This window comes from Macaca thibetana, chromosome 2, assembly GCF_024542745.1.
Source record: "Macaca thibetana thibetana isolate TM-01 chromosome 2, ASM2454274v1, whole genome shotgun sequence".
Lineage (NCBI taxonomy): Eukaryota > Metazoa > Chordata > Mammalia > Primates > Cercopithecidae > Macaca > Macaca thibetana.
Window position 1 is genome coordinate 83,494,368 of NC_065579.1, and position 26,336 is coordinate 83,520,703.

The window sequence follows — 26,336 nt, forward strand, 5'->3', positions numbered from 1 at the left end:
ATATGAGTTTCAAAGGATACCGTGTGTTAAAAGAGTCCCTGAAATCACCTGGCAGTGATGGTGTTCACGTTCTCCAGGGGATTAGAATTGTTTCCTTCTTGCACTGTCAGCTTCAGAGTTGGTTCTGTTTCTTTTTGTCCTCACATGGTGTGCTTTGAAACATTAGCTTTTGGCCATGTTTGTACAGTTAATACCTTCTACCATTTTGCGAGGGAAAAAGACAATAATATCAGGATCAGTAATGAGAAACTTAAATATTGAGCAGTGGCTATAAAAACCCATCATCTAATCATCACTGGAAACATTTATTAAGCACACATCTGAACTGATACCCAGCTGGTCTTCTCCATTTTCCCAGGCTTTATTTAGTCTCTGTTTCTTCTTTGCTGTAAGGTAAGATGTTTTTAGGAGAACTATAAAAACACATCTTTTCTCTTCTCTTTTTTCTGTTATTTTTCAATGATGGAATTAGCCCACCTCAGAGTTAATTGCCCAAGATCTTTTCGCTAAATAAGGGGACACTTTTCACCAATCATTGTTTTTTCATTGAACCGGTATAGTTTTTCATTTGATATATAATTGGGGACTGGCAGTTAGGTCGTGTCAGGATTCTTTGGTTTCACATTTTAGAGAATTTTCCTGCTTTCAAGTTTTGTGGAATTATTTTAACTCATTAGAGACAAGTAGCTGAGAAACCCTAGATACTGGTACCAAAGATTTGCCTCCAAAGTGAGTAAAGATACACACAACCCAGGTCTTATCCTAAATCTTCCGGATTGAAAGAGGAAATTCAGGACCTGCGTTTGGATTGAGGGTTACAGCCTGGTGTTTACAGGTGATTGTTATTCAATGAGTGGGTGTTGAATGACTTTTCTCTATGCCCTTCTCCTTATCCTTTTAGGGGATTATAGAAAGAAAGATTTGCAATGTAGGAATTCTGTCGGATAAAGTTGCAAGGGGAGAATAATTCAGATTTTCTGACTTTCTATGCTGTCTTGTGTAGTTCCTTTATAGGACCAGTTATTAGAAATTCAGTTCTCAGAAGAGCCTGTTCAACACTATAACTGTTCGTGTATGCAGCTTAGTTCTTCTAACTTTGCAGTTTGAAAGCAAGTCTATGTCTTACTCATCTTTGGGTTCTATACAAAATCTTACACATCTTACGCACAAATACTTTTGTTAAATGAACCAACTGGCATATAAGCATTTGGATACAGTCATGCGTCACTTAAGGATGGTGATATGTTCTGAGAATGCACCATTAGGTGATTTCCTTGTTGTGTGAACATCGCAGAGTATACTTGGACAAACTTAGATGGCATAGCCTCCTTCACAACCAAGCTATATGATGTGACCTGTTGCTCCTCAGCTACAAACCTATACAGCATGGTACTGTACTGACTGCTGTGGTAACACAATGGTAAGTATTTGTGTATCTGGACATATCTGAACATAGAGAAGATGCAGCAATAATATGGTATAAAAGATAGAAAATGGTCACCTGTATAGGGCACTTACCATGAATGGAACATGCAGGGCTGGGGGTTGCTCTGGGTGAGTCAGTGAGTGAGTGGAGAGTGAGTGTGAAGGCCTCGGACTTTAGTGTTCACTACTGCAGACTATAAACACCATACACTTGGCTACACTAAATTTATGAAAACGTCATCCTTTTCAATAATAAATTAACCTCTTACTGTAATGTTTTTACTTTATGAACTTAATTTTTTTAACTTTTGGACATTTTTGTAGTAACACTTAGCTTAAAACACAAATACATTATACAGCTATACAAATTTTTTGTTTTGATTTGTTTTCTGAGGCAGAGTCTCACTCTGTCACCCAGGCTGGAGTGCAGTGGCGTGATCTCAGCTCACTGCAACCTCCACCTCTTAGATTCAAGTAATTCTCCTGCCTCAGCCTCCTGAGTACCTGGGATTACAGGCGCCCCCACCACGCCCAGCTAATTTTTGTATTTTTAGTAGAGACGGGGTTTCACCATGTTGGTCAGGCTGGTCTTGAACTCCTGACCTCAGGTGATCCACCCACTTTGGCTTTTCAAAGTGCTGAGATTACAGGTGTGAGCCACCATGCCCAGCCATTTTTTTTTTAAATATCTTTATTCTATAAACTTTTTTCTATTTTTAACTTTTAGTTTTCAAACGTTTTTATTAAAAATTAAGACACAAACACACACGTTAGCCTAGGCTTACACAGGGTCAGTATCATCGGTATCACTGTCTTCCACCTCCACAGCTTGTCCCACTGGAAAGCCTTCTGGGGCAATAACATGCATGGTATGATAACAATGCCTTCTTCTGGAATGCCTTCTGAAGGACCTGCCCAAGGCTGTTGTACAGTTAACTTTTTTTCATATAGAAGCAGAAGGAATACTGTAAAATAACAATGAAAAGTATAGTATAGTAAACACATAATATGGTAACCTAGTCGTTTATTATTATTATCAAGTATTGTGTACTCTACATAAAACCGTATGTGCTATACTTATATGTGACTGGCAGTGTAGTAGGTTTGTTTACACCAGCATCACCACAAACATGGGAGTGATGTGTGTAATGCTGTAATGCTACAACATGATGGGTTATGACATCACTAGGTGACAGGAATTTTTCATCTCCATTAGAACCTTATGGGACCACTGCCATGTATGCAGTCCACTGTGTGACCAAAATGTTGTTATTCAGTGAGTGATTGTAATTAGATTCTATTTAAATGTATGCTAATCATAAAGGCAAGGATTAATTCTATTCTTTGTGTATCTTTAGCTTTCCAGAAGCTTTCTTTTCTAATGGGAAACTTATTTTAAAACTGCTAGAGTAAATCTAGTTTCTTTTCTTTCAGTTTTAAGAAAATTTTATATTTTCCTCTTGATTTTGAAACAAACAGATATTCAGTGTAATATATGTAGAAAACAGAGATAAAAGTTGAGATAAATCAATACAAACTACTAGTAATACCACCCTCTAGACTACTCAGTTAATAATTTAGGTATTTCATTTCAGTCTTTTCTCTTTTTTTAAAGGGTTAATCAATTCATACACACACACACGTACACACACGCACCCATCTCACATTTTTACAAAAATTAGATCATACTGTATAAAGTTTTATTCCTTGTTTTTCTCCATTTGGCATTATGTTTTTCTATATTATTAAATATTCTTCAGTATTTTATGATGGTTTCATAAATCATTTCACTATTCTGTGAGTGGTTACAATCTTTTTTTCTATTCTGATGAACATCCTTGGATATATGCAAATCTTTGGGTGTTTGTGTAGTTATTTCTTTAGAATAAATTTCTATGACAAAAAGAGTTAAATCTTTAAAATTTTCAGTTACCAAGATTCTCTTTTAAACAGTTGTAACAATTTACATTCCCATCAACAGTGTATGACAGTACTCATTTTAACAAATCCTTGACAACTTTTTAATTAAGACTTAAAAAAATAACTTTGCTAATCTGGTGTCTTGTTTTAATTTGCGTTTCTGATGAGGCTGAATATTTTCCTTAGTATTCTTGGCCATTTGTAGTTCTTTTTTGTGAATTTCTTAGGCCAATTTTCTCATAGGTTTAGGTTTTTAAAATTTTTTTTTTTTTTTTTTTTTTTTTTTTGAGGCGGAGTCTTCACTCTGTCGCCCAGGCTGGAGTGCAGTGGCACCATCTCGGCTCACTGCAAGCTCCGCCTCCCGGGTTCGCGCCATTCTCCTGCCTCAGCCTCCGGAGTAGCTGGGACTACAGGCGCCCGCCACCGCGCCCCGCTAATTTTTTGTATTTTAGTAGAGACGGGGTTTCACCGTGTTAGCCAGGATGGTCTCGATCTACTGACCTCGTGATCCGCCCGCCTCGGCCTCCCAAAGTGCAGGGATTACAGGCGTGAGCCACCGCGCCCGGCCTAAAAATTGTTTTTTAAGAACTCTTTGATTATTAAGAATATTAACCCATTATCTTCCACAGTTGTTGTTGTTTTTATGAAGAAGAAATAACTTTTAAGGTTTTTCTTGTCATATAATTGACGGTATTTGAATACATACTTCTATTTCAATCATAGAAAGTATAAAACATTGGCAACAGCAAGACAGATTGTATTCACTGTGATAAGCATTGTGAATTCATTTAACTAAAATAATGTTAACTTTTTGAAAAAGATCAGGCTTTAATTCCTGCATATATTGTGCAGAGCTGGTTTTAATAAAAGTAATTATTTTCTGTCTAATTGTGATTTCATATTAGTTTATGGAATGCATATATTCTATTTTGGTTTCCTTTAAATCTGTTTAATAGATTGCTAGCTGTAACTTATTGTGTATTTAAAAGCTACTTAAATTAAAAAAAACATGCATAAAGTTTTCTTAAATGTCTAATGATGAGCCTTGTGGACATTGAGGCCTGGGGGTAGGGAGTCCCCTGTTCTGCGGGGCAGTCATCTCTCGGTGAAGTTTCCACTGCTGAGGGTCTGCTCTTCCACACTCACTGGGCTTACTCAGGCCAGTTCAACTCACAAGAGACCAAAGTCTCAAAGTCGGCATTTGTTTTTAAGTTCATAATGAGAGCCACAACTGCCGGTAAGTAGGATGTTTATGTCCGCTTGACCAGTACATTCCTTCCCTGTGGGGAGATGAATTATATTTAGAAGATTGCTTAGTGAACATGGAATCCAAGAAGGTTGTGGACTCAAATATTTAATGGTAGTGTGATCTGATCATCCTGATTTCCTTTCCCCCAATAAGGATATATTTGTCCAATGAGACCTCATCCTTGAGGTCTCAACCTAGATTTAGTTTTTCAAAGAAGCTCCGGTCCCTCAGTCTAGGCCAGAGTGGTGGCATGCGTAGTAAGAACGGGCCCCATGTGAAATTCTACTCTGGGTCCCCATGGGTACAGCAACAAACAAACCAAGAAGCAGATCACTACACAAACAAACAAAACACTTTCCTCTGTGGGAGGACACATTGTTTCGGCGAGGCAGGGATGAGGTTCTTGGTAGAAAGGGAGTAGGGCAGGGTGGAGGCAGGATAGGGTGTGTTTTTCTTCCATCATGGAAACCAGTTTACCCGAGAAGATGCTTTGGTGTCTTGGGTGATTGCAGGAGAGTCTTCCAGAGATGCCCAAGGCAGCTGTGAAATTACCTATTCTATTGACTGTACCAGCTTCATAGCATCTCAAGCTGGTCTTTTTTCTTTGGTCATCTTTACCCCCTACCTGGGCATAAGTTCCCTTGAGTTTCTCCCAGCCCTAGGATTTGGAATCAGGGCATAGACTACTTCATTTTAGTTTTGGCCTGACCTGGGCCCCTCCTGTGTGCCTCTGTGGTACTTCCTGCTGCTCTGTCATGGTACTTTTCATAAGACCCTGTTAACAGTTTATTTAACGGTGGTCCCCTAGGACAGCAGGGCCTAAGGCCACATTTCTTGGGCACTGTTATATCTCTAGCATCTAGTAGTGTCCCTCACACATAGTAGGTGCTCAGCAGATATTATGGAACAAACAAATGGAGGAAGACACACCAACAAAATCTGCTTCTATTTGGGAGGCTGTGTTTTGAGGATTGTTTGGGCCCAGGAGTTTGAGACTAGCCAGGGCAGCATAGTGAGTCCCTGTCTCAAAAATTTAAAAAAAGGCAGAGAATATTGGCTCCTCTAATTTACCTTTTTTCTATTTTATTAACATCTTTTTTACTCTTACCTGTTTTCCTTTCCTGACTACAGTCTAGGTTTTGTCTGTCCTGGCGGTTCTCTCTTTCTTTTTCTTTTCTTTTTTTTTTTTTTTGAGGCAGGATCTCACTCTGTTGCCCAGGCTGGAGAGCAGTGGTGCAATCATGGCTCACTGCAGCCTCAACTTCCTGGGCTCAAGTGAGCCTCCCAGCTCAGCCTCCCAAGTGCTGGGAGCACAGGTGCTTGCCACCACACTCCATACTCGGCTAATTTTTTTTTTCATTTTTTTGTAGAAATGGAGTCTTACTATGTTGCCCAGGCTGGCCTTGAACTCCTGGGCTCAAGTGATCCTCCTGCCTTAGCCTCCCAAAGTGCTGGGATTATAGATGTGAGCCACTGTGCCTAGCCCTGTTCTGTCTCTCTCTCTTGCTCTTTTTTTTTTTAATTGAGACAGAATCTCACTATGTTGCCCAGGCTGGTCTCGAGCTCCCAGGCTCAAGCTGTCCTCTTGCCTCGGCCTCTAAAAGTCCTAGGATTATAACCTATTCTCTCTTTAAAGATATCCTACATGCTGGCCTAATTTATTTTCTGTTTATTTTTCTTTCTTTCTTTTTTTTTCTTTGAGATGAAGTCTTGCTGTATAGTCCAGGCTGGAGTGCAGTGGTGTGATCTCGGCTCACTGCAACCTCTGCCTCCTGGGTTCAAGCAATTCTCCTGCATCAGCCTCCCTAGTAACTGGGATTACAGGTGTGCGCCACTATGCCCGGCTAATTTTTGTATTTTTAGTAGAGACAGGATTTCACTATGTTGGCCAGGCTGGTCTCGAACTCTAGACCTCGTGATCCTCCCTCCTCTGCCTCCCAAAGTGCTGGGATTACATGCGTGAGCCACGGCGCCCAGCCTTGTGTTTATTTTTCTAGTGTCGCTGCTGGAGTTGTCTTGTTTTTCTCCTTTTCCTGTCTGTTGCAGATGGCTTAGAGGCACACAAATGTGAACTCCTGGTGGAGAGATGCAGTTTGGGTGGACAGATCTGCGCTGACTGAGGAGAACCTCTCTTCATTTTCTTCTCTCTGACTTGGTGTTTGACCAGGAGCTTTGCTTTTTCTCTCCACTTGTGAGAGAAGGGCACCAAAGCTGGCTTTCCTAGTTTTTGTTTTGTTTTGTTTTTGAGATGGAGTTTCGCTTTTGTTGCCCAGGCTGGAGTGCAGCGGTGCAATCTTGGCTCACAACAACCTCTGCCTCCCAGGTTCAAGTGATTCTCCTGCCTCAGCCTCCTGAGTAGCTGGGATTACAGGCATGTGCCACCACGCCAGGCTAATTTTGTATTTTTAGTAGAGATGGGGTTTCTGCATGTGGGTCAGGCTGGTCTCGAACTCCCGACCTCAGGTGATCCACCTGCCTTGGTCTCCTAAAGTGCTGGGATTACAAGCGTGAGCCACCGCGCCCAGCCTTCTGTAATTTTAACACAAGGACTTTTTGAGGTACATCCTTACCTCTCTCTCCCTTCTACTTTCCTGTAGGGTAATCTGGAGGGAGAATTTAGACTTCTGCCATTTTCTGGGGCCTAGGATAAGGGCATAAAAGTCACATGACTAAACCATGAGACCCTTCACACCAAACCAGCATTTCTTCTAAGACTATTTGAAATGTTAAACTTTAAACTTATGAGGGCAGGGACTCTGCGTGTCTTATTTAACATTATATCCTCAGGGTATATATGTATTTGGTATTTAGTTAATATTTGCTGAATACCATGAATGAGTGAGTTAATCTTGGTGGTTGAACAAGGATGACCCACGCCAGGCATGCTAGTCCTAACAGCATAACCCTAATAGCATGCCATCCAATAGCATCATTTTAATCTCTGGGAATTACTTAGAACATTTTGATCTGGTTTCTTACAGATTCTCAATCTTGCTTCTGGTTCGTCTCTCTCTCTGTCTGTGCTCTCTGAGCTTTTCCTTAATTAATCTTTGAGCTTATGGCACATACTGCTTTCTAGCATGCTTGTCACAAATGAGATATTCTTGTTCTAAAAATTTTTTTAAATCTTTTTTCTTCCGCGGATTGCTGCCTCATGTTCTATGTGGTTTAGTTTGTCATTTAACTTGAAATGAAAGGATGACTGGTTTGCTTCTAAAATAAATGTAGTTACTCATGAAATGCTTCTTGGGCTATTCCTGGGAGGATCCCTCTGTGAACTCCCTAACCGTGGTTCTTGGCTTCCAGTGTTAGGCCAGGCTGGGGAGCGTGATGGATGATGCTTGTCGGGAGTTGCCTATTTACTACCGTAGTTTCTGTACTAAGACATGACTTTGCTAAGCTGAAGTTGGGAATAAAATGAGTTCCCCAGGGAAAAACATACAAGACAGCATTTTCAGCCACTGAGGCCACTGAAAACTTTTTTTCTCTGACTACATATTTACAAATTCTTCATGATTGCCAAGTTTGAAGATCACAGTTCATTTTCAGGTTTCTTGTATGTTACTCACTAAACCGTTTTTGTCTTGGGGATGAGAAATAACTATAGCATTTGACCAAATCATGTCACATCTTTGGAGCAGTTAATGGCTGGAGGTATGAAATATGATTTTCTCAATGTGGCAAGAGCCTAATGGATTATGAACTGTGGAGGGCTGTGTGGTTTTCACTTATTTCAAAATCCTAGGCCAATGCCAGTGGTTTAATTCTGGCAGTTTTATTATTTTCTAATACAGCCCTGATCATTAGAGGCTTTAAGTCTTAAGTCTTCAAACTATCTCCCTAATTAATAACAACTAAAGTGCCAAGGGAGTGCCATTTTCACCTTCCAGCTAGTATTTGAGTGGAATTTTTTGGTCCCTTGTCATAGATTAAAAATACTGTTGATGTATTTGTTTCAAGTTATTAGTTCAAAGGTTTTTGTTTATTTTATTAATATTTAAACTTTTAGAAATTTTTCTTCTTAATTGGGCTGAGGTTTTGTCTTTTGTTTTGCTTTTGAGAACACTGAATTATATTTAAAAAATATAAATGAGGGTTGCTATCCACAGTTATAATGGGCCTCTGGGGGAAGAGGAATAGAAAAGACAGCTACACAATGTTTAACTTAGTAATAATAGAAAGACTGAATTTCTTTCGGGAGCAGGGAGTCTCTGTATATCTGAGTATGGGATAGAAGGTCACATAGCTTCTATGCATTACTTTTTTTTTCCCCCGGTGATGTTCCAAGGAGTAAGGAACTCCTTGGACATTCTGACATATACTGTCCCAAAGAGTGATATCTTCATATCCATTGTCCTTGTTATAGATTTTGTTTTTCAAATAGAAGAGCGAAGAAATGGTGGGTTTTGAGTCTTCATTCCTTTTAAGGGCCTAGGTTGGTTCTTCACCGAGTCTATTGGTATCCTGTTCTGATATATATATTTTTTCTTTTTTTCCTTCTTTAGAAACATTCTTTTTTTTTCCCTGTTTTTTAGAGACAGGGTCCTGCTCTGTCACCCAGGCTAGAGTACAGTGGCATTATCATAGCTTACTGTAGCCTCAAACTCCTGGCCTCAAGTGATCCTCCTGCGTTGGTCTCCCAGAGTGCTGGGTTACAGATGTGAGCCACTGCACCTGGCTGGTGTCCTGATATACCTTCATAAATATTCTGTTGTAGAGGGAAGATTGGGCCAGGAGTTAGACTACTTGGGTTCTGGGCCACCTGTGGGATTTAAGGCAAAAATCATTTAACCTTTATGAGCTTCTTTTCCTTATCTGCAAGATGGGCTTGAAAACGTCTGTTCTGTCCTCCTCACTGCACTGTGTGTGAGGATGGATAGGGCAGCGGATTGGATAGCTTTGGAAAACTAAACAGTCCTCCAACTTCACTGTGCACCTGAGGATCTCGTTAAAAATGCAGATTCTCATTCAGTCGGCCTGAGGCGGGGCTCAAGATTCTGCATTTCTTTTCTTTTCTTTTTTTTTTGAGATGGAGTCTCGCTCTGTCGCCCAGGCTGGAGTGCAGTGGCAGGATCTCGGCTCACTACAAGCTCCGCCTCCTGGGTTCACGTCATTCTCTTGCCTCGGCCTCCTGAGTAGCTGGGACTACAGGTGCCCGCCACCACACCTAGCTAATTTGTTGTATTTTTAGTAGAGACAGGGTTTCACTGTGTTAGCCAGGATCGCCTGGATCTCCTGATCTCGTGATCCGCCTGCCTCAGCCTTCCAAAGAAGATTCTGCATTTCTAATGAGTTCCCAGGTGAAGCTGCTGCTTTGAGTCCATACACCCCACTTTGAGAAGCCAGGTTCAGTCAAAAGCCTCGTGTTGTCAGGTGGGATATTATTGTCCCGAGGAAAGAGGCAGCCCACCTCAGCACAGAGCTTACCAGCACTAGCGTCTCTCAAATGGCCGGGATGTGGATCCCAGAGGCCCTGGGGCAGTGAGGCAGGGCAGGGATGGCTGGAGTCTTGAGTATCCCTGGAATACCAAACATACGGTCATTTTCTATGTGTGCTATGAGGTGGACCCGTTAGGGAAGCGCCACACAGTCTTCACAGATCTCTCGCTGGTTCTGTGAGATGTGGACTTGAAGATGGGAAAGAAGGGATGTGGGGGCAGGTGGGAGGTGGAGGTGGTGAGGTGGTAGGTTTGAGAATATAGAGGGTTTCATGAGCAGAAATTCGTTGTCTCAGGTGGAAGAAGCTGCCCTGAGGGCCTGTGTGTTCTCTCTGTTCCCCCGGAGATTCCCCCTGCCATGGCGGATGGCCGTCACCCCCTCTTCCTGTGCCCATGCCTCTTCCCGAGTTCAGAGTTATGCCACTGTGGTTTTAGTTAGAAAAATCAAGTGTCAGGCATTTATATTTGTATGCTTATTAGATACTGTTTTTTCTTTTCTTCTTTCTTTTCTTGTTTTAGAAAACTTAAAAAAAAAACAACTTTCCAAAATGTCAAAAGAATGATATGTGTGTATATTTACAAAAAAATGCCTGTATTTATCATTTATCTTTGCCCTTGTTGAATGGTAGAAAGTTTTCGTTTTGGTCAGTGATAGCCCAAGCCTGGTGTACAGTAGGAGTTCAAAAAATATGTGTTGGATATTCAATGACTTGATTACTGATTGCAGTGCTTATTTTCTCTTCATCCGCTAGATGTTTATTCTTTTCAAGAAGAAGAACCTGTTTTGGATCCTCATTTGGCCAAGCACTTAGCGCATTTTGGAATTGATATGCTTCATATGCATGGGGTGAGGTCTCCTTTTGTTTCTGTTTCCACCTTACATGGGGTAGGGGTGGGGAGAGGGCGAGGGAACTGCTTGATTTATTTAATATATAATTCCTCTAACGTGGATCTTCATTTTATAGGTTTTAGCTTTTAATTGTTGCATTTACTTCTTGCACTTAATTAATAGATGTTTTCTTTTGATTGCCAGCTTAGATTTTTTTATGCTGTAATAAAAATGGCACCTCATCCAATACTCTTTTGGTTTAGTTGGAGTTTACTTGCAAAATTAGTCTCCTTTGATGGGCAGTTGTGTGAATCATTCTTTGTTCACGAAGCGCAGATGGTGTAGGGAGATGACCTTTAAAATTATCTGTGACCAACATCACTTTAATTAATTTCAGGAAGGGAAGCAAAGCTCCTAGGGGACAGAACGAATAAACCAACACATTACCATTGATAGAGAAGCTCTGCTTCATTTAATATTGTGTTTTCAAGTTGATGTCATGACTATATAATATTTTTCCCTTTAAGGAACTATTTAAATGTGCATTTTGTTTTAGCCCTTTCCTTCCAGGCTGCCTCCCTCTCTTCATGTTCCCATTCTGCTTCCTCTTTGTCACTCATTTCTACTTTTTTGTTTAGTTTTCTGTGCTCTTCTTTGCACCTCCGTCTTCTCTCACAGCACTCTCAAGTCTCATGGTTTTAGTCCATATCCTCTCCAGCTGCCTGGCCTTTTTGTTTGCTGTGTTGCATTGAATATTCTCTTGAATTTAGTCTACTTGCTTCTTTTTTGATTCCTATTTGTTCTTCATCCTCCTCCTATCTCTTTCCCTTTCAGTCTTTCTCTCTTTAAAATCTTTTTTTTTTTTTGAGGTGGAGTTTCGCTCTTGTTGCCCAGGCTGGAGTGCAGTGGCGTGACCTCAGCTCATTGAAACCTCTGCCGCCCGGGTTCAAGCAGTTCTTCTGCCTCAGCCTCCCGAGTAGCTGGGACTATAGGCATGCACCACCACATCTGGCTAATTTTTGTATTTTTAGTAGAGACAGGGTTTCGCTATGTTAGTCAGGTGGGTCTCGGACTCCTGACTTCGAGTGATCCGCCCACCTCGGCCTCCCAAAGTGCTGGGATTACAGCTGTGAACCACTGCGCCTGGCCTCTCTTTAAAATCTTTTTCATGTGTATTTTAAAAATTGCGGTAAAATATATATAATATAAAAGCTACCATTTTAACTATTTTTAAGTGTGTAGTTCTCTGGCATTATGTACATTCACATTGTTGTACCACCATCACCATCTCTCAGTCTTGTTTATTTCTCTGTGTAATTGGGGGAAAAATGGCAGAAACATCCTATGCTATTAGAAATAATTAATGGGACATGACCTTTGAGTGGGAATCACATTTAAAGTTGTTTTCCTTCAATGACTTTGTCTCAGACAGAGAATGGGCTCCAGGACAATGACATCAAGCCGAGGGTCAGTGAGTGGGAAGTGATCCAGGAGTCGGGCACGAAGCTGAAGCCGATGTATGGTCCTGGCTACACGGGTCTGAAGAACTTGGGCAACAGCTGCTATCTCAGCTCTGTCATGCAGGCCATCTTCAGCATCCCAGAATTCCAGAGAGCGTAAGTGCCTTCCATGCAGACCAGGGCATGCAGCACTGCCCTGCCCCATCTAGGTGCAGTCCACTCAGTGTGTGCTGCGAAGCCCATCTTTATTGCTTCAGGACATTTTGCCACCTTTTCTCTGGCCTGCCTTCTACAGAGACTGGGTGAGAACATTTGTCAAGTATTATGGGGATCAGGTGAGATAAGAAGAGCTTCCTGGCTGGGCGCAGTGGCTAACGCCTGTAATCCCAGCACTTTGGGAGACTGAGACGGGCAGATCATGAGTCCAGGAGTTCGAGACCAGCCTGACCAACATGGCAAAACCTGTAATACAAAAATCAGCCAGGGGTGGTGGCATGAACCTGTAATTCCAGCTACTCAGGAGGCTGAGGCAGGATCACTTGAACCCGGGAGGCAGAGGTTGCAGTGAGCTGAGATTGTGCCACTGCACTCCAGCCTGGGTGACAGCGCGAGACTCTGTCTCAAAAAAAAAAGAAGAGCTTCATAAACTGAAAAGCACCATACAGGGGTTTGTTATTAATAATGGTTTCTGCTTTTTGACCATCACACTATATACCAAGAATATATTAATCATTAACCTTCACAGCAGATCTGCCAATTCCCTCCTACAGATGCACTAGGAGAGATCCAGTGATTGGTCTGGTTACTGTCTCTCTTGTGGTGGACTGGAATTTCCTCAAGGATTTAGGGCTTTCATTTTTTGCTACTCAAAGTGTGGTTCATAGGCTGGTGCTGCTCCTTGTACTGCTGGATGTGGGCCTGCAATGAGATAAGTTTGGAAATCGAGAGTGAGCGCTGGGAAATTGTAACAATTTGACGTTGCTGTTGTGTCTTACAGCGGCATTTCATTTTTCTAATAATTTCTGTATTTTTAAACTTTTTTTATTTTTAATTATTATGGGTACATAACAGGTGTATATATTTATGGGGTATATGTGATATTCTGATACAGGCATGCAGTGTGTAATAATGACATTGGGGTAATTGGGATATTCGTCACCTCAAGCATTTGTCATTTCTTTGTATTAGGAACATTCCAATTTCATTCTTTTAGTTATTTTAAAATATACGACAGATAATTGTTGACTATAGTCACCCTGCTGTGCTATCAAATACTAGATCTTGTTCATTCTAATTATACTTTTGTACTCATTAACCATCCTACTTGTATTTTTCAAAGGTATCATCTGTCTGAGTTGAAATAAACAAAAAAACTGACCCTTTACCACAGATAATTTGAGAGGCACTGATTTAGGTACTCCCTGACTGTGCTTGTACACGACTGCCTTCCTCCTCCCACACCGAGGGGCACGGCAGCTATGTCTGTGGCTGTTTTCTTCCTTGGGTGTACTAAGGACAGGGAGCTATAGAGCCCAGGAGCTGTGGCTGGTGCACTCTCGTGCAGCCACTGCCTAAGTGTAGCGAATCATCCTAGTGTGTTCCAGAGGTTGGTTTCCACCTTACTTTAAGTGTGGAAGAGGACATGTGTGTGCTGAGACAGGCAGACAACATATCAGGAATAGTCCAGGTCATGTTTTACCCACATGGAGTTGAAATCCTAATGGCTTTAATGGAGGTTTATCAAAAGTTTGTCACATACCCTTCTCTTTCCTCTCTTGGTGTTTGGAGACGTACCTCTTCTTGCTGTTTTCTGGCTTTGAAAATTTGTGGTCCATTTTCCATGTCTATTTTTCATTTTTTCATCCAGCCAATAGAGAGTGAGTTCTTTTCTGCTAAGCAGTGTGCTGAGTGTGTGGGGGTCAGTGGTGAGCAGAAGGACATGGTCCTCACTCCCAGGCGTGAAGTAAGCAGGAGATGTAGGCATTAAGAAAATAATCATAGGAACAACTGCATGCTTATAAACGTGGTACATTCCATGAAGGAGAAAGGAAGGAGGTGGTCAGAGAGGAGCCTGTGGAGAAGGGACACACATCGTGGTGCACGTGTAGGAGGAGTGAAGACAGAGGCTCTGTGTTTTTGAGAATTTAGTATTTGAATCTCTCCCTAGTCTTGTTTCAGGAGTCTTAGAATTTTATGTTATCTAGTGTTTTACATTCTCATTTTATTTTCTAAACATTTACTGGATATATTAGAACATGAGCAATGAACTATTCATATATGTCTTCAGTCTTTTCATCCTTTGACCAAATATCACTGGATTGAAATACTTGTTCTTCTCATTTCTTTTTCCTCAACAGGTCTAACTCAGTGGAGTTAGATTCAGGAGCAGTGTCTTCCTTTTGAAAGTAGAAAAAGTGACTCAGGGCCTGGCACGGTGGCTCACACCTGTAAACCCAGGACTTTGGGAGGCTGAGGCAGGAGGATTACTTGAAGCCAGGAGTTTGAGACCAGCCTAAGCAGCAAAGTCAGATCCCATCTCTACAAAAATGAAAAAAAAAAAAAAAAAAAATAGCCGGACATGGTGGTGCACACCTATAGTCCCAGCTACTCAGGAGGCTGAAGTGGGAAGATTGCTTGAGCCCAGGAGTCTGAGGTTGCAGTGAGCTGTGACTGTGTCACTATACTCTAGCCTGGGCAACAGAGTGAGATCCTGTCTTTAAAAAAATAACAAGGGCAGTGGCTCACGCCTGTAATCCCAGCACTTTGGGAGGCCGAGGCGGGTGGATCATGAGGTCAGGAGATCGAGACCATCCTGGCGAACACGGTGAAACCCCATCTCTACTGAAAATACAAAAAAATTAGCTGGGCGTGGTGGTGGGCGCCTATAGTCCCAGCTTCTAGGGAGGCTGAGGCAGGAGAATGGCGTTAACCCGGGAGGCGACAGAGTTTGCAGTGAGCGGAGATTGTGCCACTGCACTCCAGCCTGGGCGACAGAGCGACTCCGTATCAAAAACAAAACAAAACAAAACAAAACAAAACAAAATAAGAAGGCCGGGCACAGTGGCTCACTTCTGTAATCCTAGCACTTTGGGAGGCCGAGGTGGACAGATCACCTGAGGTCAGGAGTTTGAGACCAGCCTGGCCAACGTGTTGAAACCCTGTCTCTACCAAAAATACAAAAATTAGCTGGGCATGGTGGTGCATACCTATAATCCCAGCTACTCGGGAGGCTGAGGCAAGAGAATTGCTTGAGCCCAGGAGGCAGAGGTTGCAGTGAGCCGAGATTGCTCTACTGCACTACAGCCTGGGCGACGGAGTGAGACTCTGTCTCAAGAAAAAAAAAAAAAAAAAAAAAAAAGAAATAAACAGTAAGAAGAAAATTAAAGAAAGAAAAAAAAAGAAAAATGACTCAGAAAGATTAACTGGCTTATGAACAGCCATAGTGTAATTTGGGAACTTGGCCTGATTCCTTGGTACCCTGTGTGCCACTTGCACCTAGTTTACATTTCAAAATAATTTTTATTGAGGATTGAATCTAAATAAACTGGTATACAAATGGAATGACAACCAAGATAGATTGCTAGATAGCGAAACTACATCTTTTTAAGAATTGCTAGATTACAAACAGGAGGTATAACATCTATGAAAATTATCTAGCGTCACTTCTGCGTTTTAATTTAATTTTGTTATAATGGAAAATTTCCTTCATCAGTTAGAAAAGGGATATATACAATGATAGCAAAATGGACTTCTCTCTTTTTCTCCCTGACCTCAGGTGCCAGCAAAGTGAACTTTTCTGACATCAAAGATTTATTCTTGGCTGGGCACGGTGGCTCATGCCTGTAATCCCAGCACTTTGGGAGTCTGAGGTGGGCAGATCACTTGAGGTCAGGAGTTCGAGACCAGCCTGGCCAACATGGCAAAACCTCGCTCTACTAAAAAATTAGCCAGGCATGGTGGTGCATGCCTGTAATACCAGCTACTTGGGAGGTTGAGGCAGGAGAATTGATTGAACCTGGGAGGCAGAGGTTGCAGTGAGTCCAGATCGTGCCACTGCACTCCAGCCTGGGCAAGGGAGTGAGACGCTGTTTTGAAAAAAAAAAAAAAAATTATTCTCTTTACTCTTCTGTCTATTTTGCCTTAAAGTGTAAGCCTATTCACTAGTGTTCATCATTCCAGTGAGGTTTTTTTGTCTTGTCAGGTTTTGAGATGTGATTAAAACTGGATCATAAAAGAGCTTCTGAGTTCATCATGTTATGTATTGTTAGGAATTCTTCAGTGTAGCCCCTGCATCTAAATAGTTTAGCTCCGAAGTTCGGTTTGTGTCTTGTTTGTCCTTTGAATGGGACTGGCCCAAAGAAGCACGCTCTGTTAATTTTGATGTAGGTACATAATCTAAGCTACAACTTGTGGACAGCAGGTGCCTAGAAGTTTCTAGTAGTTAGGGAATCCAATTAGAGGTCATTGCCAACTAATAGTGTATCATGCTTCTCTGCTAGGGCTTCATTGCCATAATGCCTTTTCTGTTTGGTTATTGTACTCAGTTATGAAAGTTAATTGTGTGATTGTGTGACATAAATGTATTCATTGAACAAATATTTACTGAGTGTCTTTTACATGTCAGATGCTGTTCTTGTGCTGGAGATGCAGTGATTTAGATAAAGTTGCTACCTTAATGAGATGACATTCTAGTATATAATCTCTGGAAAGACAGATACTAAACAAGATGTATTAGTCTGTTCTCATGCTGCTAATAAAGACATACTTAAGATTGGGTAATTTATGAAGGAAAGTGGTTTAATTGACCCACAGTTACCCATGGCTGGGGAGGCCTCACAATCATGGCAGAGGGCAGATTAGGAGCAAAGTCATATCTTGCCTGGTGGCAGGCAAGAGCTTGTGCACTTCTGCAGGGGAATCCCATTTATAAAACCATCAGATCTCGTGAGACTTATTCACTCTCACGAGAACAGCATGAAAAGACCTCCCCCATGATTCAGTTACCTCCCACAGGGTCCCTCCCACCACACATGGGAATTATGGGAGCTACAATTCAAGATGAGATTTGGGTGGGGACACAGCCAAACCATATTACAAGTAAATTGTAAAATTGCAAATAGTGATGCATGCTAAGAAGAAAGTCAGTCAAAAGCAGATGGTAGGGAGTGAGAAAGGTTGGAGGTGCCCCTCTTGTTTTATCTGAGGGTCTGGAGAGGTGACTTGTCAACAGGCTTGAGAAGGAGCTGCCAAGCAAGGATCTGTGAAACAGCATCCCAGGAAAAAGACAGCAGAAGGCATGACCTTGAGACATGAGCAAGTCTGTCACGCCCTCGGACGGCAAGAAGGACAAATGGTGGGGATGTTGTGGGCTGGGGGAACACAGTGGCAGATGAGGTCAGAGAAGTGGACAGAGTGGGGCACATGAAGGACTAGAGAAAGGGATCTGCTTTTGGATTCTTCTTCCTAGAGTTTTCAGGCTAGAGAGTTAAAGACAACGGGGAAAGGACAACACAAAATAGAGGGTGTGAAATAGGAAGTGAATTTAAGAAGTGAAAGGAGTGATTGTGCATTATGATTGGAGATCAGTGTTAAAGTTGGCACCGTTCTGTCAGAATAAGCTTGCAGTCGCTCCAGGGACAGTGGATGGGCAGACACAGCCAGCAGAGTGGTTCCGAACTTGGCCTGGTGCCAGGCTGCTTGGGTCCATTCTGGGCCTCATTACTCCCTCCCCGGTAGACTTTTTTGTTTTTGAGGTAGGGTCTTGCTCTGTCACCCAGGCTGGAGTGCAGTAGTATAATTACAGCTCACTGCAGCATTGACCTCCTGGGCTCAGGCAATCCTCCCACCTCAGCCTCTCGAGTAGCTGCAATTATAGGTATGTACCACTGCACCCAGCTAATTAAAAATTTTTTTTTGTACAGTTGGGGTCTCATTATGTTGTCCAGGCTGGTCTCAACTGTTGGGTTCTAGCAATCATCCCTCCTCGGCTTCCAAATGTACTGGGATTACAGGTGGCTTGGAGGCTTTGGAAGCTACCTAATGAATTTGCATCCCAATTTCTCACCTCTCAAATGGGGATAATGATAACAACAATCCCTTCCTCATATGGTTGCAATGAAGACTCAATAGGCTAATATAGGAAGCCCTCCAGAAAATGGTAGCTGTCACTGCTATTGCAATTTTGAGATTATTGGAATAATTTTTAATGTTAAAGAAAAAAATTACCCAAACACTTGTTAAAGATGGTAAGGCAGACTTTATTCAAGGGGGCCCATGGCCATAGGTGTAGGAGCACTGCAACGGGGCCTGGCAATGGGGGAGACATTGGACTCAACTCTGATTCCAACAAGGTCAAGTGGGGATTTATAACCAAGGAGTTGGGTGGGGCCAGGGGATGGAAAATCACAAAGAAGAAACATCAAGGATAAGAGGTTTCTGGCTACCCAACTTAATGGGATTACTGCTGAAGGCAGGCTAAGCTGGTCAGATACAAGGATGGGTGATTTTCACTAAACTGAATTAGCAGGATGCTTACTCAAACTGGATCTACAAGAACAGAGAGGAAAGCCCAAGGACAGGCCCAGTCAAGCAGAGGATTCAGAGGAGCCTGACAACGGTTTGGTTTAAGTCGAGTCTTGTCCCTAACTGTACTGTTGTCTTTTTTGTTTTTTTGAGACGGAGTTTTGCTTTGTCACCCAGGCTGGAGTCTGGTGGCACGATCTTGGCTCACTGCAATCTCCACCTCCAGGGTTCAAGCGATTCTCCTGCCTCAGCCTCCTGAGTAGCTGGGATTCCAGGCATGTGCCACCGCGCCCAGCTAATTTTTGTATTTTTAGTAGACACGGGGTTTTGCCATGTTAGCTAGGCTGGTCTCGAGCTCCTGACCTCAGGTGAACCACCCGCCTCAGCCTCCCAAAGTGCTGGGATTACAGGTGTGAGCCACGGTGCCTGGCCTCTGTACCATTGTCATCGAGGTGGTGATTATTGTGATGGCTTAGTCAGTGGTTCTTAACTCTGGATGCATGTTAGAATCACTCGGGGAACTTTTAAAAGACATTCCAAATCCCAGCCTCAGTCTCGAGCAATGAAATTGGAACATCTAGGGGTGGTTCTGGCTTTGGTAAATGTAAAAGAAACTCTTTGGGTGAATCTAACTTACAACGAGGGTTGAGACCCACTGATAGAAGGATAAACGTTTCAGGAAGGTCATGAGTGCTGGTAGGGGTAGAATCTCAGGAAAAACTTTTCTTCAGGTAGATTGTTTAGTTTGACAAAGGGGCAAGAAGGTCTTAGCAAGAATTTCGGCGGCTTGTTTTGGTTCTGTTTTTCTTGCAGTTGCTATGTTTTAACTATTGCCGCTCATTTTCTAGGTATGTAGGAAACCTTCCCAGAATATTTGACTACTCGCCTTTAGATCCAACACAAGATTTCAACACACAGATGTAAGTGGCAGAATTTTTTTTTTTTTTTTTTTTTTTTTACGAAAAGCATCCAATAAAATGTTCATGGTGGTTATCTCTGGGTTGCAAAATTAAAGGCAATTCTTTATGTTTTTTTTTTTTTTTTAAAGTGTTCCAAAATGAGAATGTGTTACTTTTATAAGTAGATAAATTTATAAGAAGATAAAGTTATCTACAAAATACTGAAGAAAATTTGAAACTGGTATCAGTGTGAAGCAGAATCAAATAAATAAGTTATTTGTGTGTAATCCACATCAAATGCTCCACTTAACAGCAGCTGTACTTATTGATATTCATAGATAAATGTAATATTGCTATGGAAAAACAACAATGACCTTTTTGTTTTTGTTTCTCTGTCCTGGCCAGGACTAAGTTAGGACATGGCCTTCTGTCAGGCCAGTATTCAAAGCCTCCGGTGAAATCTGAACTCATTGAACAGGTGATGAAGGAGGAGCACAAGGTAAGCGTCGGAGCATTTGCCATGTTGACATGTAGGTAGGGAGGAGCTTTAGAATGTGGGTTTCCTCTGATTTGGCACATGGTGGCCATAAATTTAGCAAGCTGTCAGAATAGTAATGTCATTTCAGTGTCTAGGGTGCCTGTCTGTATGCTCTTAAAAACTGTGACAAGGAATAGCTAGCCAGGGTTGGGTTTATAGAGACAGTTGCTTCATGGATTATACATGTGTGCCATCATTAACCATCTTTAGAAACAGTATTCTTTATAAAATAGAGCTGAGATCGAAGGACTAAATCTCATAAAAATATAAACATTTTCTCCTTGGTACCACAGTCTTGGCACTTATAGTGTCTTCCTTCTCCTAAGCCTCAACTTTGTTGGCTAGAGTTTCACAAGAGTCTGGTTGTTAAAAAAACAACACACAGGGTCAGGCATGGTGGCTCACGCCTGTAATCCCAGCACTTTGGGAGGCCGAGGCAGGCAGATCACCTGAGGTCGGGAGTTCAAGACCAGCCTGGCCAACATGGTGAAACCCTGTCTCTACTAAAAATACAAAAATTAGTTGGGCATGGTGGCGCATGCCTGTAATTGCAGCTACTCAGGAATTGCTTGAACCAGGAGGTTGCAGTGAGTCGAAATTGTGCCACTGCACTCCAGCCTGGGCGACACAGTGAGACTCCATATCAAACAAACAAACAAACAAACAAAGAATAACACACAGATTCCTTAGTCCCTCCTCAGGACTGAGGAATCAGAATCTCAGGGGAGGGCTTGGCATTCCTCAGGTATGGTAAGCTGCCAGGTGGTTCTTAAGCACACTCAAGTAGGAGAAACTCTGTGGGCCAGTCATTATTAATTAACAGAAGCACTGAAATATGGGCTTGATCTTTTAATGGCCAGACCTGCATTTCCACTGCCCCTCCTTCTGCTGCTCGTTGTATAACTCCAGAGGGTACTACCCATAACTTGGTCTTTTTGAGTGGTGCCCTTGCAGTTGTGCAGTGCACAGCTTACACATCTGTGTTTGGCACCGTTCTCTCCCTTTGCCACAGATGCCCTGAGTGGAACTCATGCCCCACTTCCCCACCACCTGCTCTGGCTTCCCAGTACCCTGTCTTGACTTACTGGGCAGGCTTGTTCAGTTCTGTGTCTCAAGTGTTTATCTTAAGCCAGTCCTTCTTAGCTAATACCTGTAGACTGACAGCAAGAATCAACAGTGAATAAATACCCTCTTGTCCATAAGGAAGCCAGCTAGTTGTGGAAATGGAGCAAACAAGGGAAAGGAGGTTATGAAAAGAACATACAGAGGCAGCCTTGGGGGCGGGGAGAAAGAATTAAGTTGTGAAGAGGATGGAGAGGGAAACAGACATTCTGAATGGCAAGCCCAAGAGACCAGAGTGGTACGGGAATAGGAAGAATTGAAGTTCTCAAGTTGAATTGTTACCCAGCATTGTAAGATAACAAGGTCCTTGTCCACCAGAGGCTGGAAGGCTCCCATCTGAGATACAGTTGAGGAGGTGGCTTGAGGGTAGGGCTGGAGTTTGGGGTTATCCAGGCTTCTTCTATTTCTGTGCTTCTGTGAAATTTTAAAGAGGTGATTGTGGATAAACCTCAGTCCAAAGTTGTGTTATGATCGTATTTGTTCTGAGTTCTCATCCAGGCGGTGTCACTTCTTGTATGGCTCTTCTGGGGCAGGGTATGTGCTCTCTGGTGGAGGTGAAGGAGCTGGGAGTAGGACTCAGGACCTTGGCTTTCCCTCCTGGTTCTGCAAGGAGCTGTGTGATTATGGGCAAGCCATGCCACCTTCCGATCTCACCATTCAAGTAGTAGAATTGGTCTAGGTGGTGGTGGTGAATGTTTTAAGCCCAGGAGTCCCCTTTCTAATGTAAATAAAATCTGTGCACCTTACGTGACCGTTTCTGTGCTTTTGGGATCTCCTTATTTGAGAAAATGTGAAATGAAAAATCATCCATTTAGTGCTGTTTGGAAATAAAATTTGGTTTTGTTAATATTACAGTATCCTTTTATGTTAAAAAAAGAAGTTCTTATATGAGCAAGGCACACTATCTATGCAGTCTACAAGTAGTATCTGTTTGGAGTCCTTGTCTCTCTTCCCGCATTGGATTTGGTAGCCGTAGTGTAGTAGCTCTTTACATCTCCAGGGTCGGAGGCTTGTAGGTGGGAGGCACTGCTCTGTCTGGATCGAGGTGTGTGATCTGAAAGCACTTGGGCCATCTCTGGGATGTGTTTTGCTTGGTCCACACATAAAATCTAAATTTCCATGTTCTCTTAACCACTCAGAACGTCTAACAGTCCCAGGCCTGCGATGACAGCTGGAGCCAAGGGCCAGACCTCCCTTCACACAGGTCACATAGTCCTCAGCTGGCTCCGGTCCCTTTATGACTCATGACCTGACTGGGACTCTGGGTATTTGGATTTGTGACCCTTGATCTAGATGACTTGTGAAATCCTTTCCAGCCCTCAGGTGCCATGATCTAGTGATCTTAAAGAAAGAATCCTGATTGTGAGAAGTATATAGTGTGCATTTGGGCAGGGGCAGGGAAGGCCCATCCAGCTGGGTGTGAGACAAGTGGGTCTTTGGTCCAGCATTGGTAGTATTCCTTTAACACTCAAATAGAGCTCACATTGACCATGATTTTCCTTGTGGCCCTGGGGATGTCCATTTCAAGCTGTTCCTTGAATAGACAAATAATTTACAGCAAAAATCTCCACTTTCCTTGACAGTGGAAAGAATTAGCTTCTCAGGCATCAGGATTTTCACTGGCAGTTGGTTTCAAAGGAACCAATTCGTGAGGCTCTTTCATTTTCTCAGGTACCTGAAGCCCTTTGGAAGGATGGACCTGTCCCAGGCCGCTGGTGTTTGTAACTTATAGATGAGCCTGAAATGCCCCAAGATAGGGCAAGAAGATTCACTGAAACAGAAAAGGGGATAGATGATGAGAGGAATGTGTGGTGGAGGGGAGAGAGCATGAAGGATGGGTCAGAGCCATGTGGCAGAAATGCCTTTTTCCAGGGCCACCACCACTCATGATCTTAATAACTAGCATCACATAGTGCTTGCAAAGGGCCAGGCTCTGCCTGTATGTTCACTGATGCAGAAACGGATGTACAGAAGCCTTGCCCAAAGTTACAAAGCCAGTGAGTGGCGGAGCTGGGAGTTTGGCTCTGGAGTCTGTGTTTTTGATCACTGCATTATCCTACTTCCCTAACAGTTGTTCCAAGACTTATTTCAGGCTCCCAGTGCCTCAGTGTGTGGATGGTGGCAGGTGGATGACAAAAGGGGGCATTTGAAGTTTGCAGAATTACCAGGTAGCCCAGTTACAAGGGTTTCTCACCGGTGTCTTACAAGTTGGGTCATTTCTAGAATATATACTTCCCGGTATTAAATTAATCTGCTATAAACCAAGGTTAAATCTAGCTTTTTATATATGCATGCTTAATAAACATCATCATGCATAAAAAGGTGGCCATATTTATTTGTGGTACCGCCATTTTTACTTAAATATGTTGAATTGAATTTTAAGATTAACTTGTGCTTACAATAGATAATACTATAAAAGGGCATTTTTTTCTTCAAAAAATATTTTCTCTATGCATTCTAAGGCAGTGCTTTCAAATGTTTTAAAGCTGAACACTCTGCCTTATTTCTTCTTCCAAAGATAACATATTTTAAATAACTCTGTATTCTGTACAAGCTGCATTTCTTAAGCGACAATTTATTTGATTTCTCATCTAAATAATCCTCAACACATAATTGCTGGTCTCAACCTTTTATCAACATGAGATAACTAGTGTTCTGCTTCAAGGTGATGTAATTTTAGCTGTGAATGTAAGAGCTTTGTTTCCCTTAACCTCTATTTTCCTAGGTTAGACACATGTAACCTTTCGGATTCACCTTTGAAATATGAGTAATAGTTTGGGAATGCCCCTGTCCTCCTAGCTTAGGAGATTTGGGGTTTTGGCCTAGGTTAAACACTTACTGGTCCAAGGTTTATTGTTTAAGGTGACAGACTGGATTAAGAAAATGTGGCACATATACACCATGGAATACTATGCAGCCATAAAAAAGGATGAGTTTGGGTCCTTTGTAGGGACATGGATGCAGCTGGAAACCATCATTCTCAGCAAACTATCACAAGAACAGAAAACCAAACACCACATTTTCTCACTCATAGGTGGGAACTGAAGAATGAGATCACTTGGATTTGGGAGGGGGAACATCACACACCGGGGCCTATTATCGGGAGGGAGGAGAGGGGAGGGATTGCACTGGGAGTTATACCTGATGTAAATGACAAGTTGATGGGTGCTGACGAGTTGATGGGTGCAGCACAGCAACATGGCACAAGTATACATATGTAACAAACCTGCACGTTATGCACATGTACCCTAGAACTTCAAGTATAATAATAATAAAAAATAAAATAAAATAAAATAAAAATAAATAAATAAATAGTGATACCAAAAAAAAAAAAAAATTTTAAGTCAACAGACTTCATATACCTTTGTTTTAGGGAAAGGCAGACATGTGTCTATCTTGCTTTTATCCTGTGGTTTAAAAGTATCTGTTCAGGTATTGCTCTGATGTGATAAAAGTCTCAGTCTTGCTGCTTGCTTATTAATTAAAGCATTCAGCTCAGGGGAATATGAGTGGACTGTGTCTGGCTGTCGGAGTGGTGCACTCTGTTAAACAGAAAGTCCTGTGTAAGCATTTGGGAGAGATTCTGAACACTGAAGGCCTCCCTCTAATTTTAGCTGATCTGTTTTGCAATTGCTGATGGAAAAAGTAAGTACAGTATCTTATTAATATGACAGGTTCCTTAGTTGGGTGCTATTTTGGTGACTTCCTGGGTCTCTGTGTTATAAAGTTAGTGGTCAGGACTAGCCATTGCTTCAGGTGTCTGAGAGCCAGCTCGCAAGTGAGAGCGTGTGTTCCGTAAAGGCAGGGCTGACTCTTGGTCAGTTTTGGTCTCTGCCTCTCATCTTGTGAGGTGTTGGACCCATAGGGGACACTCAGGTGATATCACTGGCTCATTGCTAAATGGGAAACATGCTTTCTTTAATTTAATTCTTTGGTTCTTATTTTGGATTTTTGGTTTCTTTTAGGGAACTGCCTTGTCCAGAGCCTGACCTTTTTTTTTTTTTTTTTTTTTTTTTCAAACGAAAAATTATTTAAATTTGCATCTGTAGCTATAATACCTTCTTTCTTCTTTTAACATAAGTATTGTATTAAAAGTTAAAAGTGTTCAGCCAGGTATGGTGGCTCACACCTGTAATGCCAGCACTTTGAGAGGCTGAGGTGGGAAGATTGCTTGAAACCAGGACTTTGAGACAAACCTGGGCCACACAGTAAGACCTCTGTCTCTAGAAAAAAAAATAATAAAAGAATTAGCTGAGCACAGTGGCATGTGTCTGTAATCCCAGATACTTGGGAGGCTGAGGTGGGAGGATCACTTGTGCCCAAGGGTTTGAGAATGCAGTGAGCTGTGATTGCACCATTGCCATCCAGCCTGGGCAACAGCAAGACTTCATCTCTTTAAAAAAAGCTGTTTAAAGTGTTAAAAGCACAGCAGCAAAATTAACAACCATCCCTTAGTATCACGAATACCTAGTCCATCTTCTGATTTTTCCCTGCATTATCCAAGGTGTCTTTCTAAAGTCCCCCTCCCTTTCTTTTTGCAAACTATTGATTTGTTGAAGGAGCTGGACCATTTGCTTTAAGTTTGCTCTAAAGATTGCTTCCTTGAGGTATTGTTTGACTTGTGTTTGGTATAAGGTCGCTAGATCTGGAGGCTTCATGAGATTCAGGCTCAACTTTTTCAGAGCCTGACTCTCTAATAACTAGGTGTGAAGTGAGCATATTAATAATTGAGCATGGGAATTAGTAAGATGTCCCCTCTGAAAGTGGAGAGTAGGCATGGGCATGGGTGTTAGCAGATGGGGCCAGGTAATGATCAAGGCACTAAGCTTGGAGTAGATGAGTTTGAGCTAAGATGCTCTAACCCAGCTGTGAACCCCAGGAACTGGTCTGTAGCATGATATGAGGAGGAGGTAGCATCTGTCTGGTTAGGAAAC

At 42.2% G+C, this 26,336-nt stretch overlaps 2 protein-coding genes across 3 annotated transcripts in view; one reads left to right on the forward strand and one right to left on the reverse strand.

Annotated features, from left to right (window-relative positions):
- Nucleotides 1-26,336, reverse strand: part of MRPL47 (mitochondrial ribosomal protein L47) — a 195,995-nt gene that overhangs the window by 143,065 nt on the left and 26,594 nt on the right. The gene's annotated exons all lie outside the window — the stretch shown is intronic.
- Nucleotides 1-26,336, forward strand: part of USP13 (ubiquitin specific peptidase 13) — a 129,627-nt gene that overhangs the window by 56,585 nt on the left and 46,706 nt on the right. For both annotated transcript variants that reach the window (XM_050780108.1, XM_050780109.1), the window contains exons 7-10: nt 10,785-10,879; nt 12,290-12,477; nt 19,692-19,763; nt 20,148-20,241. In XM_050780108.1, the coding sequence (XP_050636065.1) occupies nt 10,785-10,879; nt 12,290-12,477; nt 19,692-19,763; nt 20,148-20,241 (449 nt within the window). The remainder of the gene's footprint in view (nt 1-10,784; nt 10,880-12,289; nt 12,478-19,691; nt 19,764-20,147; nt 20,242-26,336) is intronic.